Below are 20,743 nucleotides of genomic sequence, written 5' to 3' on the forward strand. Positions count from 1 at the left end.
TTCGGGTGTGAACACCCTCTTACAACCCTAAGGTTTAAGGGTTGTACACACTTCATATTATTGCATTGGGTGTCGTGCTCTCACACTCTACACTATCTATTGTATTCTCAGCTGAGCTTCAATCTCATCTTGCTCTCACATTTGGTATCAAAGCTCAGCTTCAGCTCAACTAACCTCTCAATCATCATCAGCAGCTCCTTGGTCTTCATCAACAGCTCCACCGCAAGCTAAGCCACCATCTCATAGCTCCAGCTCCATCCAACTAGTCCACGGGTCTCCAAAGCCCTCCTGGCCAGCATCGCCAAGACTCCACAGTGCTAGTGGTGCCGCCCATCGGCCTTCAACATCACCTCCAGGCAAGCCTGCTGCCTGCACCACTTACAGTCTCCCGCCCCAATGCCACAAGCGCCCGCCCCCTACACCAATACTCAACTCCCTACACATTTGCACATGTGCTAGACCCTATCTGCACCGCGCACCTGCAGCTCTAGTTGCTGCCAGCAAGTCTTTCAACGACACTCACCTACAGCTCCCATCACTGCTACCTCCCAACCCTGACGGCCACCTGCTTCTGTCCACCACCAACTACGCCTTCCAATCCAACTCTCGACCTCCAACTACTACCTGCACAGCCAAGAGCTTGCCACATAGTTTTTGGATGGAAGCAATTATGTGTGCTTCCCATGTCTTGAATAGGTGCTCCACCAAGGCATTGAAGAATGTCACGCCTTTTGAGGCTTGGAACTGCCGAAAACCTTCTATTGGGTATTTTCGTACCTTTGGATGTCTTGCATATACACATTCCCAAGGTACTCACGAAGAAGTTGGATAATAAGGCTATTAAATGCATTTTTATGGGGTATACCAATGAGAGCAAAGGATATAGGTTATATGATCCTATCTCCAAAAGGATATTTGTTAGCAAGGATGTGGTTTTCAATGAAAAATCAAAATTATCTCTTGCTATTTTTGACACGTATGAGACTGCCAATGATGTATTTCAAGGGTTGTTGCCCATTTCTTTCCGTGATACAGCTGTAGCTTCAGCAAGTGAACTTAATGTTCAGCCAGCTGCTGCATTGGGTAATGCCGGAAATCAAGCCATGGCTGATCTGAATATTCAGCAAGGTGCTGAATTTGAAATTCAACAACAGCTTGTTCACAGTCAAGAGTCTAGACAAATGCCTAGATGGTATTTGCATACTATGAAAGATAGTCATTTGGATGCTCCTATTGCTGGTCGTACTAGAAGGCAAGCTCATATGCATGATGGTGCATATACCATGGAGTTTGTTATGGCAGTAGATACATTTGATGATGAGGAGCTTGAATGTTTCGAGGATGCACAACATAGTGTGCATTGGATGGCAGCAATACAAGCTCAATTTGATTCCATCATAAAGAATCAAGTATGGGATTTAGTGTATTTGCCTGTTGCAAAGAAAGCCATTGGTACAAAGTGGGTCTATAAGCTCAAAAGGAATGCGGACAAATCCATTGACAAATATAAGGCCAAGCTTGTGGCCAAGGGCTACGAACAGAAGAAAGGCATTGACTATGAGGAGACATTTGCTCCTACCTCCCGCATGACTACCATTAGGTCTATGGTTGCTTTGGCTGCCCATTATGGATGGACTATGCATCAGCTTGATATAAAGACTGTATTTTTACATAGGGAACTTCAAGAAGTGTATGTACACTAGCCCACTGGTTTTGCAGGTAAGAGATCCGAACACTTGGTCTATAAGTTGAAACAGGCTTTATATGGTTTGAAACAAGCTCCTCGAGCTTGATATGCAAAGATTGATGCTTTTTTACTCTGCCAAAGGTTCATAATTAGCTCATCAGCGTCTACCCTTTACGTATGTAAAGAGCGGGGGATCCTTGATGGTCATATGTCTATATGTTGATGATCTTTTCCTTACAGGGACACATGCTAATCAGATTTCAGCATTCAAACAAAATTTGCAGCAAACTTTTAAAATGTCAAATTTGGGGCCTTTGCACTATTACTTGGGCATTCAATTCATTCATGATGCTAGAAGCATTGGTAAACTTCTTGAGAGGTTTGGCTGACCCAATTGCAAGCCAGTTTGTACACCAATTGAACCTGGACTGAAGTTGTCATTGCATGATGATAGTGACTTGTTTGATATCCATACATATGCTCCAGCACTTGGATGTCTTATCTACCTATGCAACACAAGAGCGGACATATAGTTTGTAGTTTCAGCCCTGAGCAGATATATGCATCAGCCATGCATGTCACATTGGCAAGCTGTCAAGCATGTTTTCCATTACTTGCACGGTACTAGGACTCTTCGATTGCTATATGCCAAGGGGAGACTACTGCATTTACATGCTTACAGTGATTCTGATTGGGTTGGTGATTATGATTCTCGTCACTCCACTAGTGGCAATTGTTTCTTTCTTGGCTCATCTTGCATCTCTTAGCTTAGCAAGAAACAATCCGTTGTTGCCACATCATCATGTGAACCTGAATACAAGGCAGCTTTCACTACCACAGTTGAATGCGTATGGCTTAGACGCTTGTTAGCTGATTTGGATGTATCTATCACGAAGCCTACTCCTTTGTTCGTTGAAAGTCAGAATGCCATTGTAGTGGCACGAAACCCAATGTTTCATGCACGCACGAAACACATTGAGATCCATTATCACTTTGTCAGAGAGAGGCTACATGAAGGTGATATCAGCCTTGTCTACTGCCCTACCACCAATAATGGGGCCGACATCTTCACCAAAGCTCTTCCTGTGACAAATTTGAAGCATTTCGCAATGCTTGAAATTTAATCTCCTCTAGTGGATGACCCTTGTATTTGGATCACTCTTTACTCCAAGGGAGTTTGTTGGGTTTGACTCACGCCTACGCTCACACAGGAGAGACCGTGATCTTCAATAGGACAATGGGCACCCTAAGGTTTAAGGGTTGTACACACTTCAAATTATTGCATTGGGTGCCGTGCTCTCACACTCTACACTGTCTACTGTACTCTCAGCTGAGCTTCAATCTCTTCCTTCTCTTACATATTTCATGTGCCATTCTTATGGGTTGTTCATTGTGGCAATCTAGGATGGAATGGCCCACACACGGTATCATATAATTTTGTTGATTATGTTCTTAATAATGCTTGTAGGATTGTGTGGATCCTAATGTGAGAGGAGTGGCTAAGGTGGAGAGAAAAGAGAAAAGAGAAAAGAAAAGAAAGAAAGAAGTTACAACTCTTGCACAAACAAATGTAGAAAGATTGACATGGGTAGTTGATGATATGAAAGTACAAGCATAAGGGATTATTCTTAGCCTTGGGAAACCCTAGCCCTAGGCTCACATGCATACACTGAAGCAAGTTTGCGCACTAACACACATTGACGTGTGCTCACACACAAAGGTAGTAGATATAACCAACAAACCTCCTTTTAAGTAATGGGTGGCTCAACCCAAGACATGAAACATAAGGAAAAGAAAAATACTGATAGGAAGGTCTTACCTCAAATAGAGATAGCGTCAGATCTTGTACAATAAATCCTGAAGAGGAGATACATAAACAAGAGAGGTGAAACATAGACTAGTTCGTGACATGGTCTACCGATGAGCTCAAGGACATGGTTAAGAGGTGTATGTGCATGGTTCAAAGGCTAATCCAAAGTCAATGTCGCTCAGAGGCATGGTGCACAACACCATGTTGGGTGTAAATCCCCTTCGGGTGTAAGCTCCCATTTATCCCATGTGTATAAACTTACAAGTGTGAACACACCCTTTACTTGTACCCTAACATATAAATGCATTTCTATTCTTTGTGTACCAGGCAAAACACTGGTACACTCTTACTCGATTCTCTCTGCTCTCTGCTCACTCCAAGCTCACATTATGGTCAGCACTCAAGTGCAACAAACTGGTATCAAAGCTCGACCGTGCAAGGCGGTAGTCACTGGAAACAATGCTCTCTCTTCATCGTTGGGACCAATAGTCGACAACTGAGGTAACGCCTACTGCGGGCGTAACAGTCTGGCAAGTTGTTGAAGAGAAGGCGACACAACTATAGGTCAGTCGAAGTCTGCAGGATAGGACAAGCATGTGGGGCTGGGCTGAAACGCGACAGATAGGAGACGGAGGCAGTCAACGGGCTGACGACCAACAACGAGTTGACAACCAATGTGCGGGTCATAGATGGGAGAAGGAGGCAAACAACGGCGGGCTGAAGACCAACGCCTGGGCAACAGATGGAGGCTACGTGTGGTGGACGACGGCAAACAGTGGTCAGACAGCTCACACAACACATGTCAGGCCAAGCTGACAGGAGCCCGACTGGCAAGTCAATGGTCCTCCCCCAATTTTTTTAAAAAAATTAAAATCTTCAATTTGATTTATTCACTCTCTTCTAAATGTCCACGCGAGCAAGCACCAAACACAAATCTATGCAAATCTGCTTCTTAAAATTTGGGGCTTTCCTCAGATTTGGTGTCGGACACATGTTTCAATGATTCCTGATCCATAAATTGCAGACATTGAGTGCACGGGTCTTGAAAATTTTGGGGACTTTCAGATGTAAGTGAGATTTTTGCTTGATTGAGCCAATTTCTTCGAAATATGTGCACTTCTAGACCCCGAAATTTGGGGCTTTTACAGAATTCATGAAATTTCCGCAACATTTGTCCAAACTTGATGCTCAGGAAGATGTATCGATGCAATCAGTTCAGATTTGTCATGAAAATTTTGGGGGTTTTGCTGAAATTTGAAAATTCTGGCAAAAATAATGTCTGAAATGTACATTGGAAAATTTGTTGATGCAATCTTGGTGCTATAAGCAGTGAGATTCATTCCCCACTTCTGAAACATTGAAGAAATTGCAGAGAATCTTGGTTTCTTTTGTGTATCAGAAGTACTTGGTCACACACGCAGCAATGCATATGTTGGGTAGCTTCCATTGAGTTGATGTATTGCTGAACAATTATTTTGCAGCAGTCTTAGTGATCATTTGCAGATCTGGGATTGCAAATGTACTTTTGGTGATATTGCTGAAGTGGGAGTCACCTGGTAGTGATGTATACTTTGCGTATATGCTGAAATTTCAGTTATACTACTGAAAGTAATCAGTTCCACTGCTGTACATGTACTTGGACTAAACCTTGCTCTCATTGCTTGAAAATTTGGGCTGATATTAAGCGAACATTCAACTCATTGTTTGCTGTTATAAATTGCAATATTTTTTCTTGGGTACATTGCTGAACAATGGCTGCAAATGCTTCAAGCAGTAGTGACACTAAATCTCTTCTTGAAATCGAGAGATTTGATGGCACTGGTTTTGACTTCTGGAAGGACAGGATGCAAGGCATTTTGTTTCTCAAGGAGTGTGATGATGCTCTTTTGGAAGTCAAGCCTGCAGCTATGATAGATGAGGATTGAGCTAGACTCAACAAGAAGGCCATTGCATACATTAAAATGGTTGTATCTGATGATGTACTTACGGACATTAAGCGTCTTGATATAGCTTATGCCATATAGAAAAAGTTGATGGACACTTATGAAAATACAACTCCAGTAAATCAAGTTCACCTTATGCGCAAGCTAGTAAACATGGAGTTGGATAGTCTAAGCCCGCATCAAAGCATCTGAGTGTGCTTTCACAGGGATTTTGAGCCAATTACAGGACTGATTTGCAACCCTTCAATGATAAATTAAAGGCCATTTTCTTGTTGATGACTCTACCTGATAGCTGGGAGTCTTTGGTTGTTTCATTGAGCAACAATCTTGCTTTAACCTTCGATGGTGTTAGAGACTCTATTCTCAATGACGAGATTAGAAGAAAGTCCAATGGAGAAAACACTCGCTCAGCTAATCATCTGAGAGGCAGGTCAGAAAATAGGGATAATGCAAGAAATAAAGGCAAAAGCATGAGTAAAATCAAGGGCAAACAACAGGATGTCACTTGCTATCAATGTGGACTTAAAGGGCATAAAAAGCCCAATTGTCGCCACTACAAGAAAGAGCAAGAAAGAAGGAAACAGCAAGGAAAGAAAAAGAAGGATGACAAGAAAGATGATGATAGCTCTCCCTCAAAAGTTACAAAAGTAAATGTTGCATCCAGTGTGGTTATTGAAGAACTCTCTAACACTGGAGAGATACTTGTTGCAGCCTAATGTAATGATGCAAATATTATGGCAGCAGCAAGTGATATGCACATCACTAAAAAGGAGGTGATTGATGTCTTACTTTCAGCTCATGATGGACTGTCTCAATCATGGATAGTGGACAGCGATGCCTCTTTTCATGTCACTCCCTCTTTGGAGTCATTTTTTGAATACACTTCAAGTTGTCTAGGCAAGGTTTACTTGGGCAACAATTATGCATGTGAAATAGAGGGTGTAGGTACCATTCACTTGGCCCTTGAAAATGATCAAGAGCTGATTTTGCATGATGTCAGATATGTACCTAGCATAAAGAAAAGTCTACTATCAGTTGGGCAGCTTGATGCAAGAGGGTATTTTACTACCTTTGGTGGTGGATCTTGGAAGGTCCACAAGGGCTCTATGCTAATTGTTAAAGGCAGCAAAAAAGGGACTTTGTATGATTTGCATTGTAAAGCACTACTTGGCAAGTTTTTGGCTGTAGCTGAAGTTCATTCACAGATGGAACTTTGGCACAAAAGGCTTGGTCATATGGGCCAAAAAGGCCTTTAACTTCTCTCCTCTTCAAGGAGATTTGATGTAAAAGGCTCTGGACTCAACTTTTGTAATGATTGCATATATGGAAAACATGTGAAGTCTCCTATAAACCAACATCTTTCATCTTAACAAATCCATAAACCAACATCTTTCATTTGGCTGTAGCTGAAGTTCATTCACAGATGGAACTTTGGCACAAAAGACTTGGTCATATGAGCCAAAAAGGCCTTTAAGTTCTCTCCTCTTCAAGTAGATTTGATGTAAAAGGCTCTGGAGTCAACTTTTGTAATGATTGCATAAATGGAAAACATGTGAAGTCTCCTTATTACTCTGGTGTTGTTAAGACCTGTCTATCTATTCGTCAGCAATCATAGCCTTTACCACTAAACAGAAGACTAACTAATATTTGCTTGTTGAATCTCTTTCCTTCAGTAACATGACCACCACATGCTTGCACAATGCATGGTAAGGAGTTAAAAGAGTTGAAACACCTCTGATCAACTGCTCTAGGAACCCCCTTCTGAGCATCATGCCCTCCAATCCATACCGCATTCTCAAAATCTTGTCCTCCATTCTCAAAATCCCATTCTGAGCATCGTGCCCTCCAATCCATAAGACCTTTCCTCCTAGCTCTAGCCAAGGTTGTAGTCTCTCAAAAATTGAATATATCGTGCAAAGATGCTATATTCTCAAATAAATCAACTCTTATTTGGATGGATAATATTTGGCATCATTGGAGAGAACCTGAAACTAATTGCCTTCCTTAGGATGTTATCAGAAGTTCCCAACAAGTGGTCTCACTCTGTCATCTCCAATCTGTCACTCCTAACCTTGGGAATGAGATAAATCAATCCCTTACATAGTCTCTATGGCATGACCCACCAACATGAAAACCTCTTTCATCTTATATAAATCTTTCATCTTATAAATCTTTCATCTTAACAAATCCATAAACCAACATCGAAACAAATTATTAGTTTCAATTATTTGCTGAAATTACTTCATCCATTCAATGTATCCAAGATCTCGTAACTGAAAAACAACTCAAATCAAACATTCAAAATAATATAACATTTTCTAAAAAACACAAAAGCTATAATATCACAATGGAAAATCTAAAATGCACAAAAAGGAGTCATAACTGACACCATATGAAGGGCTCCAGTCATGAAAAACCCCCCCTCAGGCTAGCTGCTATTAATTTGAAAGAATACAGAACAGTTGTACACATATCCTCGACATGTTTCACCATTTCGATTCCACAAGAATCAAAGTAGAAAACACATATTTGTTGTAGGCAAACAATCAAAAAAAACAAACAAACAAAAAACAGTGGTAATTTCAGAATTAAGCAGCCCCACATGATTTTATCTTTTGCACTAAGCCTAGCTTGAGATTTGCCCAACTTGATATGCTATCTCAGACATCATGACATGAAAATCTAAATGAAAAGAGAAGTATATGGAAAAGAGGTGTCTAGGGTTCATCTAGGTAAAGAAATAAGCTCCTTTGGGAATAGACAAATAATGAGAATAAAGCACTCGATTTGTATTCAAATTGAGCCAATGAATAAAGAGGCTTTAAGGGTCTAGCAAGAAGCTGCAGCCAATGTGTTGCAATCAGAAGAGCGATCAAATAACCACAAGACAAACATGTATCAGGATTTGAGACCAAGGGTGCTTTTGGATTGCTGTTGGTTTGTGAATGACAATTCAGTAGAGGGCAAAGAGGTCCTCACATAAGAAGATTGAGATTGGAGAGAGTTCTTGCGTGGACAGTATTTTGGTTGTTGGGCTGGGGTTAAGACCTCAAGCTTAACCAAGGGATCTGATTTTGAACCATACTTATCACTGGAGCTAATAGGCCCTTAGCCTTTCTTTCTTCATGTGGATTGCTGGAGAGTCTGCACTCAAGTGTCAGAGACCCACCAACATGAAAACCTCTTCACTACACCATTAAAGGGTAAACTCTGAAAAGCACATTGACGTAACTTGACAAAGCTAGTGAGTGAATGAGTCAACAAGCACCAAAGAAAGATATCTTAGAAATGGTTGTGTTTCTCGTAATCATGATCTAAACAAGTGGTATTCTTAGCATGTTGAAGGAAACTTATCTTTATGCAGATGGAAAAAAATTATTGTAGGGCCTTAAGCCAGCTCCTTTATCTTGGTATGAGAAGATTCATGCTCACTTATCTAACCATGACTTTCAAACTGAAATAATCCTCTATGTCACAAGACAAGAAACTATTTGTCAATTCTTGTCCTTGTGGGGATGACATGTTACCCATCTTCTACAGTTTCCTAGGGAGGTTGCCATTTGGTGTGTGCAGTCATCCACAACATGGGTCCTCTCAATAAAAATTGGCTCTTGCCCAAGGGTGTAGTGCATGAGAATGGGGACGACAGCTGTTGGAAAACAAACTGACAATTGGGAAGGTACATGTAAAGGATCGTGCATAAACAATAACTCATTGCTTGCAAGAACAATCACCCCTATCACCCTGCTTAGCCTCATCGTTTAATGTTTAACTTGACCAATGCTTGGATAGAGCATTGAAATTGTTGAAAAGACTGGACCTTGAGCTATACCACGTCTAAGATATGCTCTATATATAACATCAATCTCATGAGCAAAAATCTTGTCAAAATGTGCAAATGCAACTCAGTGTATGTTTATGCTGCCAGTCTATTTGCCACAGGTAATCCTAACCATAAAGAAAAATGGAGGATTCCAAAGGAAATAACTGATGTCTAGCTCATGCTCATAATTCAAATCCTCATTGTTACTCAGCCCCATTAAAAACCAGCCTTCCAGAAACATGAAAACAAAAACTCAATTAGCTTTGATTCTTTTGCTAGCTTAGAGTTTTTACAAGTTCACAAGATTACCAGGAAATCTCAATATTAGGTAGCATAATTAGCTGCAAAGAGGTACACATACAGTTCATTCTCCTTTATGTGGCGCAACCGTTCATCTCCTTGTTCTTCCAGCTTAGCAGTCACGTCCTGATTCAAGTACCAATTACAGAATCAAAAAAAGAGTTATTCCAAGAACATGCCTCTATATTGATGTGCAGCAAGGCCCTGTGAATAATAAGCATAGTTTTAAACCAATCAACGAATTAAATATTTTTTAAAGATCCCTCTACATAGATGTACTACAAGGCCCACCAAAGCTTATGTATCTCAAAAAGCATTAAAGAAATTTCTTCTTGTGAGTTTCCATTCCCATAAGAAAGATATCTCAAGATTTGGCACAAACCAACCCCACAAATAAAAGTATACCTTAATAGCATCATGGAATCTGGTAGACAAATCTAGACGCTTCTGTTGCTCTTCAGAAGCAATCCGCTTGCATTCATCCTGGGTAAAATATGAATATTGTCCTTAAAAGAACTTCCACCTTGATGAGTCCAAACTAATCAATGTGTAGAAGGACATCTTACAGTAAGCTGCTTGTTTTGTCGTTGCAGTTCCCTGCATAGAGACTCAAGTCTTTCCCGAACCAATAGATTCTTTGCAAGCTCATTTGTAGCTGAACACCAAAGCAACTAGAACTTACATAGTGTTTGGCAAACGGTTAATTATCGCAGAAAAAGAAAAAGGAAAAATATTTTCTGGAATTTGATAATGTGGCATACCAGACAGTTTCTCATTTTCCAACTCTTTATTCTGCTTCCGCAAGTCCATGAGTTCATCCTCTAACAATGTAGCATGAAGCTTAACCTCTGACTCAAAACAAGTATCCTGCAAACAACAGCAAGTGTAGTGTCTTCTTATCTATAGAATCCTGGTACCACCACTGATGGGTTTTAATCACATTGACGATACAAAACAGCATACATTTAGAAACAGCACATACCAACTTGTATGTACTGATCTCGTTAGCCTAATTTCACTTGTTATATAGCTACATACAATATACCTACAAAGATCTCTACATTACTACCACTGGATATGAAATTGCTGCTCCAAGCACTTGATTTATGATTACATTATTTCAGGAGCATTTTCACGAATTTGAGAAATAACAATCTGAAAAAGGGAGACCTTTTAATTTTGAATCACTAGACACATTGTGAGGTAACACCTTGAGAAGAGTTCTTTAAAGTTTTTTTTCTTTTCAAGGGGGGGAAAAACTAGCCTTTCATTCGCAAAACAGAAGAACTTGACTTACATGCAAAACTGGAGTTCTCCAATTGCCATTTTATTGTCAAAAGATGGGAGCGCTGGTGATTGGCTGTTTACCTAGAATATCTAGCATTGGTGACCAAAGGCTTAGCTGAGGATAGCAGTAGAACATACTCACCTCCGTGTTAATGGATGCCTTTATGACTGCCAAAGGGGTGAGCAATGCATCATAGTCTACCAGTTGGGAGGATCAGATCCACTCTGCCATGTGACATGTGTCGGAATGAGCACAAGTGTACGAATGTAGCCACACACCCTCCTTTTAGAGGCAAAAAGGAAAGAAGACCTATGAGAACTAGGTCAGTCGAGACTCCAGAAAAGCCACCTGTGAATTAGGGTTTAGGCGCACATGGACCTGTGAAACAACCACTCTCAACACCCTCTCTCAGAGCACACATAAATAAGCAAGAAACAAGATCACCGAAGATAAGCCGTGGATGCTCTATCCATGCGCACTCTACTAGATGCACCTCAATAAGGAAGCACCTTGAAGAAGCTCAATTCCACAACCCCTCTTTGAAGTCGAAGTAAGCAAGTTAACCATTGTGTGCCTCTTGTAGCCACGACCTCCATAGGTAGCTCATCATAACATGATTCCTACACTTGAGCATAAGCATTCATTCAAGGTCTCCTCGTGTGAGACCACACGAATACATGATGTCATACATCCCATCATGGATGTGGCTTTTGGACTCACTAGTCTAAGGTTTGGAGTTGCCAAAACATGTGGGCTCAATAAAATCCACAAAACAAGAAAAAACATTAGTGAGTTCCCTCTCCATCCTTGCCCTTGCCCCTTTTTGGCCAAAAGCATGTGAGGGTGTCGAGCATCAATAGAGTTGAGGAGCCATCGACAGACCTAAAGTCACAAGTGAACCAAGATGATATAGACCTCCACATGATCTAGTGTCTCAACAAGCATGACCATGTTTTCCACATCTTCCTTCTCTTCAAATCCGACACCGTCTCACACCATTCCTTCTCTTTGTCTTTCATGTGCATGACTACCACTTGGCCCCATAGTAACGGAAGCAAAGACTTCTTCAAAGGTTGGAGCAATCCCACACCCTCCCTAAAAAGCACCATGCACCATAGCAATCAACACAACTTCATGAGATATGTCAAGGAAATGAAATTCTTGATCAAAGGGCACCTAACGATCATAACAAATTGCATGGGCAAAGAAAATAACTTGCACATTACCTCAATTGGAGCGTTCCCTTGGGCTTCCTGGCCTCTCAGTCCCTCCTCACTCATATTTTAGTATATTTGAGAGCTCTCTTTTCCACTAGCGCTTTTGGAAGGTGCATCTACCTCTTTCGCGTTGTTCCTATTACCTTGAGATCTTACATATACTTCTTTGATTGCATTAGATACTTGGCATTGTAGGTAGTTTGACATTCTTGTAATCATGCCATTTTTGGAGAGCCATATTTTGAACTTACACCTTTTTCAAAGATCACTCGAGTAGTCTTTGTTTGATTTTCTCTCTCTACATGAGATGACCACCAAATTCTTTCTCACTGCTTTCGATGTGTGTTATGTTCTCACTCGGCACAACGTCTATGGTACATTAACCTTATAGATTCGACTCACTTCACCCAAAAAAAAAAGGTGTGAGCGAGAGAATCCAATGCAATTTAAAGTTCATCAAGAGTGCAAGGATCATCCGCCACCAAAGGAGATCAAATTTAAAGTATCTTGAAATGCTTCAAATTTCTCACTAGGAAGAGCCTTGGTGAAGATGTCTGCCACATTACTGGTGGTAGGACAATAAACAAGGCTGATATCACCTGCATGTAGCCTCTCTCTAACAAAGTGATAATGTATCTCAATGTGTTTCGTGTGTGTATGAAACACTAGGTTCCGTGCCACTACAATGACACTTTGACTATCATTGAACAAAGTAGTAGGCTCCGTAACAGATACATCCAGATCAGCTAGCAAGCGTCTAATCCATACGCATTCAACTGTGGTAGTGAAAGCTACCTTGTATTCAGCTTCACATGACAATGTGGCAACAGTGAATTGTTTCTTGCTAAGCCAAGATATGCAAGACGAGCCAAGAAAGAAACAATTCCCACTAGCGGAGTGACATGAATCATAATCACCAACCCAATCAGAATCACTGTAAGCATGTAACCGCACTGGTCCCCCCTTGGCGTAAAGCAATCCAAGAGATCTAGTATTTGCAAGTAACGGAAGACACGCCTAATAGCTTGCCAATGTGACATACGTCTGATGCATATATCTGCTCAAGGCTCAGACTGCAAACTGTATGTCCGGCCTAGTGTTACATAAGTAAATAAGACATCCAACTGCTCCAGCATATGTGTGTATATCAAACAAATCACTATCATCATGTAACGACAGCTTTAGTCCAGGTTCCATTGATGTACACACTCGCTTGCAATGTTGTAAGCCAAACTTCTCAAAAAGTTTACCAATGTATCTTGACTGTGATAACCCAATACCTCTAGCATCATGTATGAACTGAATGCCAAAGAAATAATGCAAAGACCCCAAGTCTATGACATATCAAAAGTTTGCTGCAAATTTTGTTTAAATGCTGAAATAAGATCAACATGTGTCCCTATAAGCAAGAGATCATCAACATAAAGACAAATGATCAGCATTGATCCCCCCTCTTTACATACGTAAAGGGTAGACTCAAATGAGCTGTTTATGAATCCTTGGCTAAGCAAGAAACCATCTATGTTTCCATATCACGCTCTAGGAGCTTATTTCAAACTATACAAAGCCTTTTTCAGCTTGCAAACCAAGTGTTCCAAGCCCTCAACTGCAAAACCAATGGGCTCCTCTACATATACTTCCTCATGAAGTTCACCATGTAAAAATGCAGTTTTAATAACCAACTGATGCACAATCAATCCATAATGAGCAACCAAAGCAACCATAGACCTGATGGTCATCATGTGGGAAGTAGGAGCAAATGTCTCCTCATAGTCAATGCCTTTCTTCTATGCATAGCCTTTACCTACAAGCCTTGCCTTGTATTTGTCAATGGATCCATTTGCATTCCATTTCAGCTTATAGACTCATTTTGTTACAATGGCTTATTTCCCAAATGGCAAAGACACCAAAACCCATGTTTGATTCTTAGTGATAGAATCCAATTGAGCTTTCATTGCTACCATCCAATGCACACTTTGTTGTGCATACTCAAAACATTCGGGCTCATCCTCATCAAGGATGCTTGCTGCCATACAAACTCCATGGTATGTGTACTATCATGCATACGAGCTTGCCTTCTAGTACGACCAGCCATGGGTGCATCCAGATGACTATCTTTCATAGTCTGCAAATACCATCTAGGCATTTGGCATGCCTCCTAACTGTGCATAAGCTCTTGCTGAATTTCAGTTTTAGCACTTTGCTAAATATTCAGATCAGCCAATGGCTGATTCTCTGCATTTTCCAAAGGAGCAGCTGGCTGAACATTGAGTTCACTTGCTGAAACTCCAGTTGAATCACCAAATGTAATGGGCAGCAGCCCTTCAAATACATCACGGACAGCGTGATATATGTCTAAACCAGCCAGGGACAATTCTGATTTTTCATCAAATAGTACATCCCTACTGACAAACACCTTTTTAGAAACAGGATCATAGAGTCTGTAGCCTTTGCTTTCACTGCTATAACCCAAAAAAATGCATTTGACAAACTTGTTATTCAACTTTTTTTTTGAGTACCTATGGAATGTGTGCATATGCAAGGCACCCAAAGGTACGAAAGTGTCCAACAAAAGGTTTCCGGCTGTTCCAAGCCTCAAAAGGTGTAATTTTCTTCAAAGCTTTGGTGGGGCATTTGTTCAAAACATGGCAAGCACACATGACGTCTTCCATCCAAAAACTGTGTGGCAAGCTCTTTGCCTTCAGCATACATCTGGCCATCTCCATGAGTGACCGATTCTTCCTCTCTGCAACCCCATTCTACTGTGGAGTATAAGCAATAGTATATTGATGGACAATGCCCTTCTACTTCAGAAAAGAATTCAGCATACAGGACATGTATTCCCCCCCTCAGTCCGAATGGAGAGTCTTAATTTTACAACCAGAGAGGTTTTCAACAAGTGCAATAAAAGCCAAGAATGCATCATACACTTCTGACTTTCTTATCAAAGAGTAGACCTAGCAAAATCGAGTAAAGTCATCAATAAAAGTCACAAAATAGTAACTTTCTCCCAATGACTTTGTCCGGATAGGCCCACATACATCTGAATGCACTAACTGCAACCTGACTGTTGCTCTAAAAGCAACATCACGGCGAAACGAAAAGCGATGCATTTTTCCCAAAATACACCCTTCGCACAAGTGCTCAAGAGGTCTCTCCACTAGAGGTAATCCATCTAGCATCTATGTACACTCTAAGAGCATCGAGCTGCCAAAGTTCGCATGCCCGATCCTAGCATACCATAACTCTGCCTGTATCATAGCACGAGTAAGAGTGGATGCCAAGTACGCTGAGTGATCAACTGAAAGAGCATCCAAGTCATATAACCCATGACATAAAGTGCCTGTCAAGACCAAATTCGTGTGTTCTTTGTCTCTCACCATGCATCTGTCATCACCAAATGTGACCTGCTATCCACAACGTGCCAAAGAAGAAATAGAGAGCAGATTCTTCTTTGTGCCTGGCACAAATAAAGCATCCTGTAGGCGGAGAATACAGCCGACAATGTTTGTGAGCACAATCTCCCCGATACCTCTAACAGGGTATGATGCAATGTTGGCACACTGTACAGACTTGCCAACTGGAGCTGCACCAACAGAAGCAAATAAATCTCTGCAAGATGTGATGTGCCTAGAAGCGCCACTATCAAAAAACAAGTGTCTGCATCCTCACTAGAGCTAAATGCCCGATCAGCCCAAGAAGTGTCATAAGAACATGTGTAAAAGCAATAGTCCCTGTCTACAACAAAAGACGCAGACTCAGTAGCAGTGGAAGGAGCATCTGAAACAGACATTCCTAACTCCTTCTTCTTCTCCTTGGCAATGCGCTTTTTGCACTCAGTAATGTGGTGGCCTGGCTTCTTGCAATAATGGCATTTGCCCTTTTTGGCTTGCGTGCCCCCTTGTCTTTTACTTGCCTGTGATATGCCAAAAGTCCCGGAACTCTGCAAAGCATTCTTTACTTGGCTGCCTTTGCCTTTCTATCTATCCATAAAAGCTTGCCCAAAGGCTATGGCATCCACACCACTATTTCTTCTTATTTGCTCCTCCTCTAGAAGCAAACTCACCAACTGAAGAACAGTGATTGGCTATGGGACAATCCTTATCATGAGATTTAAGGCCGTATGAAAAGCCAAGTACGAAGGAGATAAAGAGTTCAAAGTGGTAGATATCATCTGTGCATCCGAATAGTACTCATCAACATTCATGAGTTGCTCGCGCAAATCCTGAATTTTGTTCAAGTGATCCTGAATAGAATCACCTTCATCCATTTTCAATGTCTCTAGCTCTTTCTTTAAGAAAGAGATGCGAGTCTCATTCTTGCCTGCAAACATCTACTCCAAAGTTAGCCAAGCTTCTCGTGAAGAAGCTACTAAACAAATGTGGGGATGATTGGCCGCTGAACTGCCAATGCAATCAGCGACAAATCCTGTGCATCCCATGTATCCCATGCTTTTTGAGCTGCTGTTCTTTGGGGAAGTGGCTGAAGTGAAGCACGCCAAGGTGCCCATTGTGCACGGGGCAAACTAGACTGGTGTGGCAGATAGCGAACGGGCGGCTTAGGGGTTGCGCAAGCAGTTGAATACTGGCGGGGCACTGGTGTTGGGCATGACGAGTAGGGTACTGTGACTAATGGGACAGCTGGCGTCTAGCTAGGTGGCTCGAAGAAGCACATACGAAATAATACCATAAGTCTGGGGGAAAAAACCTCTCCTACCGAGAGTAAAAAGTGCCCCAGTGTCCTACTAATCACCGACTCTCCTATGTGAGCGTAGGCGTAAGTGAGGCTTGAGTGAAATACCCAACACCTCCTTGGGTGTCCCCAAAGCATGATAATCTCGCACGAGCTTAATGTTAGCTCAGCAATATACCAATTGCTCCAACTGAGCGGTACTAAGTCAATTGCCGATCTTCATGTGAACCAAGGAGTAGGCGCTCCAATTGCGCTCACAAGCACCAACAGAACAATCCTATGATCACGAATCACGATACAATTTTGGAGTCAAAACCCTTAATGAATTAAACTTTAAAGATGGATGCAATTGTGAAAGAGTCAAGAGTACCTGCGAGAGGATTTGGAGAGCAAGATGAGTCAGGTTTGGAAGACCTTGTCTTCCATAGCTCTACCACCACATGAGAGGAAATTCCGTCCCCTCCTCTCTCAAAACCACCACTCTAGCAAAGGATGGTCCTAGATTGTTCATAAAACTTACCATCTCTGCATCAACCTCAAGTTGCTCATCCTCGTCATACATTATGTTGATGCACTAGTCTTTCTGCGTGAGCACCGTGCTCTCACTAAACAGCTCTAGCTTTTTGTAGAAGGCATGAAGCAATGCAGCCATCCCATGAATGGGACGGCTCATAAACATCCATCGCCGCTCTACAATAGACAAATTGACAAGCCAACATTCCAACAATCATTATATAATATAACTTTAAACATATTCTTGCAATGTGCATATTATTTAATATTAATATAATCAGCCAAGAACAATATCCAAGTGTACACTCACCAAGACTCCGTCAATGTCATACAAGCGGCAATATGGCGCTTCATCTCCATGAAGAGAAGATAGACCAGTCCAAGAGTAGAGCCCTCCATATCTGTGACTCGGAGGAGGACATGGATAGGCTGCAATGCCACTATCAAGCTCTGTACCTCTGTCCAAACGGCCTCGTCAAGCACTTTCCGTTGAATGTATCTAGTGGCCTCTATCTACACATGGTGCATAAACCTCCATTTCGGGTCCACAACAATCTGTAGTACTAGGTCCCACAATCTAAAAAGCCTTTGCAAGACCACGAACATATAAGAAAACCTGGTCTTCGAGGGTCGCACCATATCAAGTGCACTATGGCTCCTAAAGATGGCCAAAGCCTGATGTTTTTTTCAGAAAAATGTAGTAATCTTCATGGCATTTGCAGCGTGAGGTTGCACCCATCGCAACTTTCCAATATCCTCCATCAGCAAGTCCAAGCAATGCGAGGAAACTCTACCTCGACCAATTCACCCATACGCTTGCAATTTGAAGCATTGTCTGTCACCACTTGGACCGCATTCTCTCGCCCAGCATCCAAAATTGCATGTCTGATGTGGTGATAAATAAACTTAGCACTGATGGATTCTCCTGCCTTTCTTGCATCCACAGCCCGCAAGAAGTATGTGCCAAGACATGAGGACACCAAAATATTGATAATGTGTCATCTACGCATATCACTCCAACCATCAGATATGATGGTGCACCCAAAAGACTGCCATCCTGCCTTGACAGGTACCAATGCCTTGTCTGTCAAGGCTTTCTGCTCTTCAAGCATTGTGGTACTCATTTTGTTATACTCCACCCCGGACCATGAGTCTGTGTGGCCAACCTCTGCTATGGCCCTCACCATTCTCTTCCATTGATCAGTCCTCAGTACATTGAAGGAGATGTTGCACTCCACAAGAGTGCGAGCAATCTCCATCTCAGCCACTTTTTGTCTCTCTTTCACCCACGAAAGAGATGACACACATGAAGGCAAAGTACTCTGTCTCAGAACATGTGCATCATCATCCTCATCAACCTCCTACATGACACCGGCCCTCTTTTTGCCGCCTGTAGGCTGGCTATCTTGTGTGGAAGAATCACCCATCTCCCCCACAAGTGCATCTTGAGTGTGTTGGCTGCCCCTTACCTTCTTTGAATCCTTTGCTGTTGATGAATTCTCAGCAATAAGCTTGTCTTTGATATCCTGCGGCACCTGCTTGCACCCACCACAATTGCCGATGGTGCCAATACCTGTCAAGTGTATCACGACACGAGAAATTGTGCTCGTGAGCTCAAAGTTGCAATACTTGCACTGCCATCTACGCGTGCCAGAACCAGCTTGGGTCGGTGTATTAATAACACGGATGACATTGGTGTGCTCCTGCCAATAGGGGTTGCACGGCTACGGCATATTGGATCCTGGAAGTTGTGTGACACAAAGAAAGAGAGAGACAGAGCTTAGAGCATACTCCAAAGGAAGAAAGAGAGAGAGAGAGAGGGAGAGAGACTCCGAAGGGAGCAAGAGAGACGAGATTAATCATGTAGTACATTGGCCACTCGCGGTTGCGAGAGAGAGAGAGAGAGAGAGAGTACAGTACGAGACAGAGATGCATCATGAGGGACCAAGGCCATGAGCGAGAGAGAGCTTGAGAATTACCTGGTTGCAACATGCACAGTGTGCAAAGACAGAGCAAAATTGAGCGCTGCAGGCGAAATTCCGAAATAAGCCCAAATTCGTACGTTGAAGGTCAAAAAGGGGTTTTCAAAAAAAATAAATGTACGGATCGATCCGTACGTACGTACAGCTCCAACCTTGATTTAGAGTAGTGCATCTCCATCTAATGCATTTAATGGACAAAGGGAACCAACCGTGTTTCCCAAAACAACATCTATCACTAATCCATTTGGACTCCCACCCATCCCTCCCTCATCTTCCATTACACCTTCCTTTCCGCTTCTATTAAGTGCACCACATTTTACCATCACACACCACACCAGGGGGTTCTGCCCACTTAGGCATAACCTTTAGGACCTCTATACTTGTTTTCGAATGGTGTACCTGTGACAAAGGCTTGATCTCCCACACACTTTCGGGTTATCCCTCTGAGAGTGTATCACAAACATACTCAAGTGTGGATCGTTTGATACCAAAGTTTGCCTCTATGGTCTTACCTAATGGACCATTTTATCATTATGTTGTGCCCCAACCGACGTTTGAACAAGGCTCTCGTGTTCAAATGCCTCCACCTTCACCTACGGTACCATATGGACCTATGGCAGTTTTAGTACCTCCACATCAATCGGTATCAACAATATATTTCTGCCTATCCACAATTACCCCCTCCCCCTTCTCCACTACCACCACCACCATCTTATCCTCCACCCTACCCCACCTCTCCATCTTCACTAACACCTCATGGTTCTAGCTCCTCATCCACCAAGTATGCTTTTAGTAATAAGACTTGTTTCAATGAGTCAAACTACACCACTTGGTCAAACTTGATAAGGCATGTCTTAGACTCTTAGAACCTATGGGATTTAGTGCAAGGATTGGAACCCCAAGCTCATCCCACACTTGTTCCATACGAGGTCATTTGCTCATGGAAGGCTCCTAACACCTCCACTATTACCAAGCTTATGCAAGACTTAGCATCCGAGCATTGGGCACACTTCACTGATAGCTACACGGCTCGGGATAGGACCCGTCGCATCAATTTGGATCATGAGCTTCAAAATTTTAAAATCACGAACAAGGATAACTTGAAAGACAAGTTGGCTGGCTATCGGCATCTCCTCACTGAATTCTCAAACACCGAGGCTCCTAAGTCCTATGACGATCATGTTACCCTATTCCTTAACAAGCTACCAAGAAAATATTTCGATTTTGTATAGCAAGTGATTTCACAATCTCATATGCCTACATTTTACAAGTTTGAGTGTAAACTATTGCACTATGCATGGTTGTTCGATCAATTTCATAGCACGTCCTCGATAGAGGGGGCTCTTGTTGCATCTTCTCGGAACGGGTAGTAGGGCAAGGCAAAACAAACTTCAAATCAAAATCAAAATCAAAACAAGGCTAATGAATCCCAAGGAACTACACAATCAGCTCTCAAATCTCGATGGCAGAATGTACCTAAGAAAAATA

At 42.0% G+C, this 20,743-nt stretch overlaps 1 protein-coding gene and 1 pseudogene across 7 annotated transcripts in view; both read right to left on the reverse strand.

The window, feature by feature from the left end:
• LOC148028027 (alpha-taxilin-like protein) overlaps positions 1–20,743 on the reverse strand; it is a 115,053-nt gene that overhangs the window by 54,512 nt on the left and 39,798 nt on the right. For all 7 annotated transcript variants that reach the window (XM_087689723.1, XM_087689720.1, XM_087689724.1 and 4 more), the window contains 4 exons: positions 10,325–10,430; positions 10,130–10,218; positions 9,969–10,046; positions 9,625–9,689 (listed from right to left, as the gene is read on the reverse strand). In XM_087689723.1, the coding sequence (XP_087545849.1) occupies positions 9,625–9,689; positions 9,969–10,046; positions 10,130–10,218; positions 10,325–10,430 (338 nt within the window). The remainder of the gene's footprint in view (positions 1–9,624; positions 9,690–9,968; positions 10,047–10,129; positions 10,219–10,324; positions 10,431–20,743) is intronic.
• LOC148028030 (uncharacterized) lies at positions 17,015–19,021 on the reverse strand (annotated as a pseudogene).

The sequence above is a fragment of the Lygodium microphyllum genome, chromosome 12 (genome assembly GCF_053477565.2).
Source record: "Lygodium microphyllum isolate KBCC chromosome 12, Lygodium_microphyllum_v1.1.10, whole genome shotgun sequence".
Classification (NCBI taxonomy): Eukaryota; Viridiplantae; Streptophyta; class Polypodiopsida; order Schizaeales; family Lygodiaceae; genus Lygodium; species Lygodium microphyllum.